The sequence below is a fragment of the Cryptomeria japonica genome, chromosome 3 (genome assembly GCF_030272615.1).
Source record: "Cryptomeria japonica chromosome 3, Sugi_1.0, whole genome shotgun sequence".
Lineage (NCBI taxonomy): Eukaryota > Viridiplantae > Streptophyta > Pinopsida > Cupressales > Cupressaceae > Cryptomeria > Cryptomeria japonica.
In genome coordinates this window covers 344362040-344375889 of record NC_081407.1, presented here as the reverse complement: position 1 = coordinate 344375889, position 13850 = coordinate 344362040, and the positions used below count along the sequence as shown (strand labels likewise).

General features: G+C 33.9%; 1 protein-coding gene across 12 annotated transcripts in view; it reads right to left on the bottom strand.

Moving 5' to 3' along the window:
• The window catches only part of LOC131034789 (protein STICHEL-like 3), a 105071-nt gene that overhangs the window by 63772 nt on the left and 27449 nt on the right, over positions 1-13850 (bottom strand). For 5 of the 12 annotated variants that reach the window (XM_057966381.2, XM_057966390.2, XM_057966389.2 and 2 more), the window contains 4 exons: positions 9354-9422; positions 8985-9192; positions 8004-8098; positions 5493-7824 (listed from right to left, as the gene is read on the bottom strand). In XM_057966381.2, the coding sequence (XP_057822364.1) occupies positions 5493-7724 (2232 nt within the window). In that variant the 5' untranslated portion in view covers positions 7725-7824; positions 8004-8098; positions 8985-9192; positions 9354-9422. Of the gene's footprint in view, positions 1-5492; positions 7825-8003; positions 8099-8984; positions 9193-9353; positions 9509-13850 lie in introns of those variants that run through there. The other 7 variants (XM_057966378.2, XM_057966380.2, XM_057966384.2 and 4 more) reach the window with 7 other exon arrangements.

Below are 13850 nucleotides of genomic sequence, written 5' to 3'. Positions count from 1 at the left end.
GCTATTGTTGATCATGATGTTAATCATGCGTGTCTTCAATCTCCCCCCTAAATGAGCAACAAGGATTACTCCTAATTGATTTTTCAAGGCTACAAAAGTAGCTATAGGTAGAGATTTGGTTAAGATATCACCAAGTTGCTCAGGTGTAGGACAAAACTACAATTCCACTTGCCCATCTTGAACCAAATCATGAACGAAATGATGTTGAATTATATATATATATATATATATATATATATATATGAAATTAGGCTTGCTGAAGTTTGGATAATGTATTAGACATGTTCAATTCAAATCCAAATCTAAAGACGGACCTAGGTTTTCCTAGATGGAACATTGGGTGAACCTAGGCTCCACCCATAATGAACCCACAAGAAAAAAGGTGTTCAAATCAGTTTTTAAACCAAAAATATATTTTGAAATCTTGATATGACCTAAAGTGACCTAATTTGGCATAAAGTGACTCAAACAGCACTTCATTTGCCAAATACAAGATAACAAAACACCTACTTCATCTCCAAGCTTGTTAGTTATTGAATCAAAGGTGAAGGATTGAAAAAGGGATTCTATCATTTGTTTTTAGTGTTATAGGAGAGAGATACCTGCACCTATAAGACTTGTTAATCAAAGGTAAGTTTATTTTGATATTTTATTCATGTTTTCTACATTTTTTCCAAGTTATTTTTTTCTAAATTTTAAATGTTTTTCTAAACCTTTTAAATATATTATAGGGTTATAATGCTTTTTTTCTTTTGATTATCCATAGAGAATGGCTGCTGGTTTTAGTTTAGTAGGCACAATGACAAAGAGACAATTCAAAATTGACCCAACATCACCACTTTGGTGGCATGTTGCCATGATTAAACAACTTCCTAGAGGTGGCATTTTTTGTTGGAGGTGTTAAAGTCAATGTAGAAATGAAAAGAGCAAAAGGAAGATCGCATCCTTTATCCAAGAAAGAGGATCATGCAAGCCTTCTATGACCCTACATTACTGTCTACCTCACATCCTCTCATTTACCACCATCTTTGCAAGAATACAATATCCCCTGTATTTCCTATATAAGATGTCCATTGGAGAAAACCTTGTATAATGAGGCAAGGAAGATTACAAACCATTGCATTGCTTGTTGCATTTATGTCAATGGGTTTTGTTTCGACTTTGGAGATCACCATATTGGCAAGAAACATTAACAACAATTGGTAATGTACCTCTAGTATACACCAGTCCTTGGTATGAATAGGTGTACATCACCTAATTGTGCAAGGAAAAAACTCCTTTGGAGACATAATTGTACGCAATCAAGGAAATCAGGCTCAAAATAGGAGTGTCCATTTCTAATAGATGGAAACTTTACAAAAATAGATAATTAATTTCATTGCAGTGTGCCCTAAAGGGATGATGTTTTTGAAGAAGTGAAAGATGCAAACTTCATTGTCAACATCCTCATAGAATCTAATGAGATGGTTGGCTCCAGAAATGTTGTCCAAGCCACAATGGATAGTGCTAAAAATGGTAGGGTTGCAAATTTATCAGTGGAGACTAGATATGGACATATTTTTCAAACACCATATATCGTCCACTCCCTCAAATTGGTGACGTAGAAGATTGGCATATAGATTGAGTGATCAAAGAAATCTGCATGATTGATCATCATATGGATTAAAATTCTTTAAGGCCTTCTCCAAGTTGGAATTTTTGAAGGTAAGTTAGGGAGATTTCAATATTTCTATTATTTTAATCTTTGATTTAATGTTAATTGGGATGCTATTTCTGCCGGGTTGAGATTACCACCCCTATCAAGCCACCGGTTGAACTCCTGTAGCTCTGAGGCAATAACTTCTGTGTGTGGGGATGGGCGGGGGGCATTAGTTGGGCAGGTCTTGCCTCCCACCCTGACTAAAGGCCTACCCATACACCCCCGGTTAGGTGTTACTAACTTCTAGAGAGGTTGATATACATACAAATTATAATAAACTTTAATTATAATTATATATCTACTTTATATATTTTCTAATTGTTTTATTCTTTTACAACATGTTAGGTTGTTGAGGCTCAATTCACATTATGCACAATCATCTTGGGACAACTTGTGAAGGTATTAAAGCCATTGAACACCACGGCCATCAACGATCTCTATAGCATATGGAGGCAATTAACACAAAGAGACCAAGAGATCAAAGCATTGAACCTAGATGATGATTGGCGAGCTCATGTGGATTACATTTTGAGTTTGATTGAGCCCATCATGACTAAGCTTAGATTGTTAGTAAACTTGATATAGATAAATTGCGTTTGGATGAAATTTAAGATGACATGGACTCCATGACAAAGAATAAGGACCATAATCGAAGCCACAGAGAATGACATATTACTTATGTATATGTATCTATATCAATTGTATGTATATCTGAATGTATATATTTATATCCGTTGTATGCAGATATGAATGTCTGAATTTAACATGTATATCTATGCATTTAATAATACGATTTTCTACTTGCAATAATAGATCATGGTAGGGTAAGGAAGGGAATGCAAGGGAGGGGGAACGGCTATGGATCCCTCACCAAGCACACCACCCCATCTGGATGGCAGAAAGGCCACGTGGCCGAGAGGGACAGAGTTTCTGTTCTTGGGCCTAGGGTAGAGGGTCATCTTGAGGGCACCCTATTGCAGTTTTCCCTACAAATACTATATTGATCAATTGTTGAGAGGGATCCTCAATCATAAGGAGGATGACATGATTAAGGGGAACGGCTATGCAGGCCTCACTAGGTACACCACCTCACGGAGATGGCAAAAGGCCACATGAGGCCAAGGGGGACAAAGTTCCCGCTCTTGGGCCTAGGGTAGGGAATATTTTTGGGCAGCTTATCATGTCTCCTATCTCAACCCCCATTAAGGTTGAACCCCACATAATAGTTTAGATTTATTATATGTTATGCATAGATGTTCTCTTTAACCCTAGAAATGGATGTATCTCATGAATTTTATATCTCCATTGTTATCTAACTTGGTTGCAGGCTTCCAAAACAGACTTATATTATCTTATTCTTTGTCATATCCCCTATATTGTAAACAATAAATTGTATTTGAATATATTTGATAGATCGATTCATTCAAATTAAAAACAGTTATGAATCTTTTAAACAACTGATCAATATATAAACATATTTCAGAGCCTATGATTATCTATTTATTTCCCTTAATTATATTAGATATATATTACTTGTATTTATTAATAAACAATGGATAAACAATTTATAATTAGCAATAAATCAAATCAGAGTTATTACTAATAATGAAAACTGCCAATTATAATAAATAATAAGTACTAACTAAATTAAAATATGAATCGTTGGCTGGGCACACGTAACTATTACCAACAAGCATTATCTAGAGGTCAAAGGAAAGGCACGAACTTTGGGAAGAGACTCCACCACGTCATGGGCATGATACGTGGCTTTTAAGACAGCCATTGGGTGTTACTTAAGCGAAAACAATGACAAAAGGAAGGCGTACAAAACCGAGCTTAGAACAGAAGTCAGTAATTTTTATTGGCAAGGAAGATTCATGATTTAATATTGACTGATCACCATTTCAATAAAGAAATTTGCAGATTATATGATAAGAATATTAATGTATAAATATGATAGTAAGGATAGTAAATTTCTTATATATTTAAAGTATTTAATATTCTTGTATTATCAATAGAAATTATTATATGAAGAGAGTTAACGGTTCTATGAACCATTAATAACTTATATAATAGGTAATTAGCAGAAACATAAATAAGTGGTAATATAATTTAATTCATTTATTTATTTATGTATATATATTCCAATCAGAATAAGGATAATAGATTTATATATGATAATGATGTTAGCAAGATTTATATTCGCTTGATATACATATATATACTTGAAATAATATCAATAAGATTATATTTATATATTTATAAAAAAACGAATTATAAATATAATGAATAAATTACTTTGATTATATTTTCTTAGATTATTTATATATGTGTGTATGTCTTATCTTGTAATCAATCAAAGGAATGAATGAAGTAAGTTAGGAAATTGCTGTTTACCGGTTCTCCCAAGTTAAGCAGACCACCCCAAGGGATGGAACTGTCATGGTGGAAAGTTTCTGCCTCTTGTGGGCCAAGAGGTGAGTTGTCATATTGGGACGCTGCACACTCTTGGGCTTTGTTGGGATGACCAGTTTACAGGCATCCTTGCAAGGCTTTCCAACCAAACTAAACTATGATTGGCTATGGGTAGAAAGACATGTTTATCATTCTATGTAATATATTTGTTATTAATCCATGTATTTATTTGTCTATTCCTAAGTTTATTGAATGACTAGATGAAGTTACTCTTATATATTGAAAAAAAAAATGATAAACTATATTGTGCAATTACTAAATTAGGACAAAATTCAGGTAATCACTAGTTGGGGACATTACATTCTTGGGTGGGAATTATATCTCTAACTATATTATACTCTCTGTAACATTTTGGTTTTGTGAATTTAGGGCAAAATATATGGTGATTCAGAAAAGGGACATTACACCATTGAACAAATGAATTATGAGTACAGCAAAACAAGCAATCAAAGCTGCCTGAAATTTGTGCAATAGCAGTTCACTATATAGCTGGTCAGAGGTTCTACACATAAGGAACTTCACATTCTAATATTTGGTCCAAATGCTTTAAAAAAGAATGTTTAGTAAAATAGCAGCACACGTTTGATATGTTTAAAAATTTCTTCTATGGTAAGCAAAGACTGTTTTAATAAGAAAAATCATAAAGAGCATCTGGTCAGTGCTGACAAGAATTATTTTGAAACTTGTAATAATTTGGATAGAGATATCAAAAAGAGTAAAAATGGTTCATTATTGGACCAAAGGGAGCAGATTGTAACCTTCGTAAGGTAGCAAGCAAGAAAAGTATTATTTGGATTTTTGAATATCGTTCAAAACATGATATCTTATGCAAGCTACAAGAACCCTGATCTTTCTGCACAGACCTCCTAGCTTGTTTTCAGATAGACCTAATGTGAAAAGTTGTAAGCAAGAAAATGAAAAAAGCATTGATAACCCTTCTTTCTAGGTTACTTCGAAGTATAATAGAAAACTGACAACCATTGCCCAGCTACAACAAATTTTCAAGAATAGGTCATGTTTCAACTGTAGTTGCTCTCTGAGCTCTTACCTTGAAGAATTTTGGCGGATTGACGTTTGTACATAATTGAATTAAATTTAAAAACTTCTATTACCTAAGCCTATTACATGATTACCACTTAAACTCACTTTTCTTTGAAAATGAAAAACAAATTATTGAATAAGAAGAAAACAGAAATAAATATAATCTATGACTTCTTCTACAGGATCTCAGATGATTTAATCCTACTACTACTTTTCTTTCTCTAAACATTTATGTAGTTTAAAAATTAGAAGCATTGTTGTAAAGTTATGAACTTACTAGTTCCTGCACTAGAGGAAGAGATATTCTCTGCCCAAGAAGACTCAATTGATCTAGCATCATTTCAGCATCACGCAAAGATCCATCTGACCTTGATGCAATAAGTTTTAATGCATCCTTATCTATCTCTAAATCTTCATGCAATGCTATTGCCTGCAATTTTTTTATGATGTCAACATCCTTCAATTTTGGGAAGTAAAACTTTTGGGACCTGCTAACAATGGTATGAGGCAGCTGGTCCAGATTTGTAGTGATAAGAATCACCACCACATGCCTAGGTGCTTGATCCAAAATCTTTGAGATGACATTCCATGCTTCACTTTTCAGTGTATCAGAATCATCCACTATAAGCACCCTATAATGAGATATGGATGAAGAAAAAACCCAACTTCCAAGAAGACTGGTAATATTCTCATGATCCAGGATGCCAACAGAACCAACTTCTTTGACATTCATACTCTTTTGGGTGCTCTGTGCTAAGCAAGAACTACACACACCACAGGGTCTAGGCTGGTCTAAAGAATTACAGTTCAAAGCTGCAGTGAATATTCTCGCACATGATGTTTTTCCTGTACCATGAGGACCATAAAATATGTATACCAACCCAATTTTCCCTCTCAGCATAGCATTATTAAGAGCTTGTGCAACCAAATTTTGGCCTACCAATTCCTTGAATGCCTTTGGAGCATACTTTTGGGTCAAGGAGCGATGCCCAAATTCATGACTCAAGGTCTCACTACCTTCAAGACCTCTCCCAACTCCAAATTGGTCTGTTGACCTGGTGTCAGAAGCAGAGTCATGATCTTGTTTGAAACCAAAATTGTGATCAGCATAGAGACTAAGCTCACCTGAAACCTTTCCTTCAGCACTTTCCTGAGATGCACCTGGTTCAATCAGTAGGGGAAGTGCCTCAGAATCAGAATCAAAAGAAGAATTAGAGTGGTCTGAGGTTCCTGAAACTACAGGAAAATCTCTATGCGAACCAAAATGGCCTTGTGGAGCAAGACCTTCCATTTTCCGTGCTGCTGAATCTGATAGTCCACATGAAAGGCTCCTGCCTGCAAAGTCCAATATTGTCTTCCCTCTCTGGTGAATTCTGGACCAATTCCAAGGAATTCCACATCCATTTCTAGGAGCTTGTGTAACTTCAAGTTCATTACCTCCAGTTTGCAATTCTGTCTCTTGCAAACCTGCAAACCCTTTTGTCTTATATGCACCATGAATAAGAGAATTTGAAGCAATAGAAAGACCTGAGGTCTCATAAATGTGTCCTAGTTCCCTAGAAACTCCATGTGCATGTGATTTCTTTGAGCCTTTAAACTTACGCTTTCTAGGCCTGCTAGACTCCTCACCTGAGATATGGTAGTGACTAACTGAAATTGCCTGCCCCTTATGCTCTGCTGCATAGCTTGACTCAATCTCTTCTTTTGTGCCCTGATCTTCTCTATGATGAAAATGTGGATATGGAAGTTCATGGCTATCCACAATGAATTTCTTAGATTGCCCAGACCTTTTTCCTGGTACACTACTATTATCATCAACTCCCTTCCTTCTCGAAGTCTTTTTCATCATATTTAACATATTCCCTGGAACTGAATCATCGACTTCCAATCCTTCACTTAAATTGTATTCCCTCCTTGTGGTTCTCCTCTCTCTCATATTGTCTAAACTTCCAAGCTTAGAACTACCTCTGTGACTCTCATCCCCCACTACCTCATTATTATTCTCCCCAATTCTGCTTCCTAACACACTACCTGCATAAGGGTCTACTAACCCTTTGTTTCTGCTGTTTCCCAATCCTTTCTCCTTCTTGCCTGAGTCTTCAGTAACAATAATACTACCTGCATTTCTTCTAGAACCATCACCTGGGGAAATTGGAGAAGTGCCAAAACCTCTTCTCAACTCTTTCCTCAGTTCTCCACCCAAAGATCTCACACCACCAAAATCATTCCTTTGAGTTACCCCTTCCTTCTCCAGCCTCTTCATCAAAGATCCAATAACCGGGGAGTTCCATGAAGGGCTTGTAGAAGGATCTCTGAGGGATCTTGACCGTTGTAGAACAATCAAGTCCCTCATAAGAGAGCTCTCTGCGGACATTCTTCTGGGCTTCTGCATGTGGACGTGATTCTTCAAATGAATACAATTAGTCAAGTGTACATGGTTTCTCAGATGCTCCTGAATATTGCAATCCCTTTCACGGAGTGCAGGAACTACACAGATGGTTCCGGTCATGATAGAAGTAAAACCACAACTGGTTTCTCAGCAGATAACTATGTGAAGAAGCACATTGCCTGGGCATCTTTATGCAACTTAAATGTGTCCCGTAGAGAACCTAATGAATACATGCAGAATAAAATGACATTGGAAAATGCTTCAGAATGGAGTCCCCTCTGTTCCTATAGTATTTACCCGATTAAGGGAACAGAAAGGCTCCAAATAAACCTGCTGTAATGAAGATTTTCAGCTTTGAACTTATCTCAAATAAAATATATTAAATTTTAATATACCCACCAGTAACATACGACACATCTAGTGTTTCTGAACGCCAGAAACCACAGCCAATAATACTTTTGTTCTGCCATCAATGCCAGTGTGGCAATTCAGACCTGAATAACAAGGTAGATTATTTTATTTTTAAAAAGCTTTACTAGAAAATGAAACCAATAGGTGGTCACAAGCCAAATATAGTCTTCAAACTTCATTTTTTCATAAAGAAGACTTTAACTAACTCGTTAAAACCGCTCAAAATGCTGTCTTTGGAAAGAAATTAATGATGACCTAAATGGAATGAAATCCAGATTATACATTAATTCGTTACAGAGAGCTCTTTACATCTTTGTTTTTCTATTAATTATATATCCGAAAATTCAACAAACATATTGTAGCATTTTACTCTTTACAGATAGATACAAACCAATCAAACTTTTCTCCTTCGCAAATAGCGAGCAAGTTCTTATTGATCGAATAAATATTACTTCAGGAGTCGGTCAATATACAAGTCCTGCTAAAAATAGCTCGCAAATTTTACTCAAAAGCCAGCTTTTGTTTGCTGTATATTTGGTCAAGTTAAACACTAGTTTTCAATTTCGATTTCATACACATTTGCTCCGTTTTGCCTTCTGAATTTCATCCAACTTCTGATTTTGTTTCGAACAGGCATATTCAGTTAAAATAAGCGAGCTCTGCTCCTTCAAACAGCTTTTATTTTACTTGCAAACATGAGAAATTGTTGAAATTGTTAATAATGGTGCACATCTATTAAATTGATTGTGCCCATAAAATAAAAAACCGAACCATTACAAATTTTGAAAAATAGTTAAATTTATGAGCAGAAGTGTTCACAATTTATGTAAAACTAGTTTTATTAATTAGGGACGGCTTTAAAAGCTAAATCTCCTTAATTTCAATGGAACTATTTGATCAAATGAGAAAGGACAAATCAGTTTTATAGGACATTAGAAAAACTAGAACAAAGCTCGGTGTAAGGTTTACATTGTTTGCAGACAGCTTGATTACCGCCATTAGCTCAGAAATAATCTCAGCTGCTCAAGTCGGTTGTTCTTACCGTCGAATGCCTCCTACTGTGTAAGGGATTTCCTAAATAAAAAATACTGTTTAGAATTTCCAATTAATAACTTCTAAACGCTTGACGAACAAGTTCGGTTGCTCAAATGTAAACTTCGAATCTTCAAAATACATCCTGCAATGTTACAGATTGCTCATAAAAAGTTAACCATTCAATATCTTTTAGAGATAGAAACTATCTTACAACAATGCTCTACTTAAACGCCTTGTCCTCCGCAATTTTTTATCAGGTGATTGAAATGCCCAAACCGACAAACTGAAAAACCTAAATTTTACCTCCAAATATGGATTAGGCGCACTTGAATCCGCCTGTAAGTGCTTCAAATCGCCTCCGTAAACTCATTTCTGTACAAATCAAAGCGATATAATTTAATGCACCAGAAAATTTCATCATATACCGGTACTTCCAAAAGACGGAAAAAAAATTATAAATAATTAGGCTAAATAATTGGACTAGTTCAAAACATGAAATATGTATCGCATGTGTAGACAACAAATATTTACTGGAGCCCACTTCTAGTTCCGAATAGAACCAGCCTGCTGGGGCCACCATATGAGACTAAATTTGATGGCCGTATACGGCCCTATCTATGCTTTGTCTTTGATATAGTATGTGTGGGTTTTTTTGAGAATGATATGTTTTGTTAGTTTATTTAATCTTATAGTTTTCTTTAACGACAGATCTTTCATCTACAAAGTTATTAGCTGTGTGATACAAGAACTTATCACGGTCTCATTTTTAAAAATTATTAAATTTCAGGAGACTCCTTGTCTATTGACAAATTTTATATTTTTAAGGTTGAGTGGCATATTTTATTTTATTTGATTTTTATATTATATTTTGAAAAGTTGAGTTTTGGTAAATCTTAAAATTAAAGAAGATATCATTTTTAAAAGGTTATCATAATATAAATGAATAATAAATTTTTTTTGAATAGATTATTGTAAACTTAATAAATTAGCATATAGATATTTTCAATTGATTTTTTTAAATATTGTAATCTAATAATTGTTAACTATTTATAACTTATAGTATTTTTCATTTGAGTTACAATTTAAAAGCTTTTACTAGTATTTGTAAAATAATATGATTTCTGATTTGTATGATGATTTTAGGGTCTTCTCTTCTCTTCTTACCCAAAATCTCTTATAGATTATATTAGATTGTTGGCAATACTATAACTGGTTTTATTTGTTCCTTGATTACCTATATTTTTTGTGAATAGAAAAATTAATTATAATCTTTTATTTTCACTATTTAAATTAAGAGCTCAACTTAATATATATTATCTTCATAATTTGATCCATCAGCCTCTCAATTACTAAATATAATATATTTTTATATGATTTTTGATTAGCAATCACTATGAATTTGTTCTTAACAATAAAATCAAATCAAATGAATAAATTTTCAAACAACAACAATCCATCGATCTACCAACTACACTATCTTAACTTCAAATTAAAAAATACCATAAAAAAATTTACTTTCACAAGAAATCAACCATCAAATTTTAACCATATTAATTGGGATATGTCGTTCTCTGCTTGCTAAGCTCTATTATTAATTAAATCATTATCGAGGCAAGAATTTTGTTCTTTCCAATACTTCGAAATTAACTATATATAAACATGCATTACGTCTTTAATGAAACGAATCTACATGTTTTTTTATCTTAATTATTCGGATCACTTAACAAAGGCTTTTGCCATATAAAAATAAAAAACAACTGTCACGTGCAAGGCATTGGGGAAGCCTAAAAAGAAGGGGACAAAAGAACGTATTGTCCATTCTGAGTATTGGATACACGTTTGTCCCAACAAAATAATTAATCAAGACTAAAAACATTTTATATTGGATTTATTATACTTAATTATATCGTTGGATTAATTTAACGTCAAATATGTATCAGTCTACTGGATAGACATTCCATATTATTTTCCAACGATTTATGATAAAACATGGCAGATATAAAGGTGAATCCCATGGTACGGAGCCCTGAGAACAAAGCATAGATCCATGAGCATTGAAAAGCTGCACAAGCTCTGTGTGACCTACCCCGACAAATGGATTGCGCCCCTCATGACAGTATTTATTTTTTTATAAAAACTTGCATGAAAGTGGAGAACCATAATGTGATGTGGAGAGTGGGATTACTGGAAAAGAACAACACCGCCATTAAATCTTTTCTTGCAACGACAAAACGTGACACCGCATTCCGCATAACAATGACTCTTAATTCAAACTCTCTTTATCAACACACCGGACATACAAGCTAATTTAACCGTTAAATCAAGGTTCATGTTGAGTTGGCTTACAGCAAGTCTGAGGGGGACTCGAACCAGGCACGTCAGCATAGACAATGGATTGGCGTACCTTGTCTGGGGAGTGGGGACCTGTTTTTTCAATCCATGTTCTTTTGTATTTTGTGGTTTTTGACTCGATGACCAAAGATCTCCAGTGTCTCGTGACTTGTGACGTTTGGCCTTTGGACGTTTCTTTTTAAATTTTCGAAGGTTGCAACTGTCACGCCACGTCTACTTGCCGAGAATGAATCATGGATTGTTCTCATAAATGTAAGAAAATATTAAAAAGAAAAAAGGGCACATAAGTCGGTGATTGCAGGGCCCAAGGGCGATTAGACACAGGGAAAGCTATGACCAAGACAAGATTTTAGAGGAAAATACTGTGTCTTATCTGTAATGGGTTGTTCAAATCACATACATTAAGCTTTGATTTTTAGGTTAAAAGTGTCATACATTCAGAGTTGATTGACATTTTCTAGGCTTAATATGTTGCTGAGTGAGTGTGGTTTAAGGCTGGCCGTAATGATTAGATTAAAGAAAAAAGACATCAGCAACAACCCACTAAACCTACTAAGCCCCCACTGAAGTTTCTAATTCTATCAATCATTTTTTCTTCTTTAGCTTGATGACAGATTACAAAGATGTTGATACAAGAACACACTCAATTTTTACCATAATTTATTTTTAATTCCTAATCCACAAGACTTCACACTTTTATATTTTATGTTTAACTTGTATTGTTAAAAGTTACATTGTCTCGTATATATTAGTGATATAAACATATCACTCATATGATGTTATTAGTCAGATAATAATGATGTTATTAAGTGGATAATGATGTTATTAGGTGGACATATAATTTAGATGGAAATGTAATATAAAATTCTCATTTTTATATGGAAATGTAATTTTAAATGAAATAATCATTTTAGAAATAAGAAGTGAATATATAGAATAAATATGCATGAAGGATTTTAAGTTATATTATCTCAAATACATTAAAAATTTAAGTTTGCATTGTAGAATATTAGTAGAGATTACCTTCAGGTCATTACCGACACTACCTATGTTATAGTATTTGAGTTTAGCAATTGACTAACCCATTAAAAGTCTCGTTGTTCTTGAAACCAATACTTCATCTCTAGTTTTTGGCTTTTTATTAACTAAACTCATCCAAACAATCAATCCTGCAAACTTTGTTCAAATCCAAAAATAAACACCAATCCCAAAAGACACCTATGTAAAGATGTGTAAAATGTTACAAAACTCAAAATATATGAAAACCCATAATATCACTCCACGAAATGAAATTGATAATGAGAGGCCCCATATAATAAAAAACTTGACCAAGTTGGTGTCAAGTTTTTTGAATGTTGGTTTTCCTATTATGTTGTTCTTTGGCAGTTCATTCAACCCAATTACCTGGTCACCCACTCCAAACCTAGCATTGGCAAAAATAAACTACTTTCTCAAACATTGTAGAAATAATTAGTTGTACAAATCAAAATAAGTTATATCCCATCGGTATTTAGAACATCATGATAATTGCATAAAACACTAAAATATTAATTACACAAGATTGAGAAGTAAACAACAAGAAAAACGCAAAACCCACTCTAGCTTGAAATTGTGAAATAGACTCCCCTATTGGATTCTTTCATATGTCATTTGAGATATCAATTCTTTGAGGACCACATCTTATGCACCCTTAAATTTAGTTAAGTTTAAATAGGTTTCTTTGATCTTCATATGATCATTTGTAACAGATCCTTCATTAGCATAACAAACAAAATCCCTTCTATGTCACATTTGGTACCAAATTCTACCCTTGATGCTAATTCAACCAAGTAGATACTCCACAAAATTATCGCCTCCATCAATCTACTTCTCCTAGCTTAGATTTGCCTAGTGATCTTCTAAGTTCATATTTCAAAATCATTAATAAGTGTGTTGTATATTTCAATCTTTAATGTGATGTCAACACACAAATAAAATCATGTTTCCTTTCTTTGCAAATACATGTGCTAGGAATGCCATGATTTTATTTGGGAAAATGAATTGGTAGGTGAGGTAGCCAAAGTAGGTAGGCATAGGTGAAAAATTGAATAATCACCATGAAGTAGTGCAAGTGAATTGGCATTTGTTGTATTTGCAAATATCAAGTGATATATATGACTTTGTCATGGTCAAAAGCACAAACAAAAAAAATGGATTAGTCTACATGTTATATATCTAAAAAAATCAATGTACTTAACGAACATTGATATGCAACTTACACATCCATAAAATTGAGCCCCTTGTGGTTTCTTTTTAACACCTCCTACTTTACCACAAACTAAGGAAATCAAACTATTTACTACAATTACAAAAATACCCTGTTTTGGCATGAAATGTTATTGGTGACATGACACAAAGTTTTGGGCAAGATGCCTACATAAGAAGCACATCAACTAATTATACTAATGT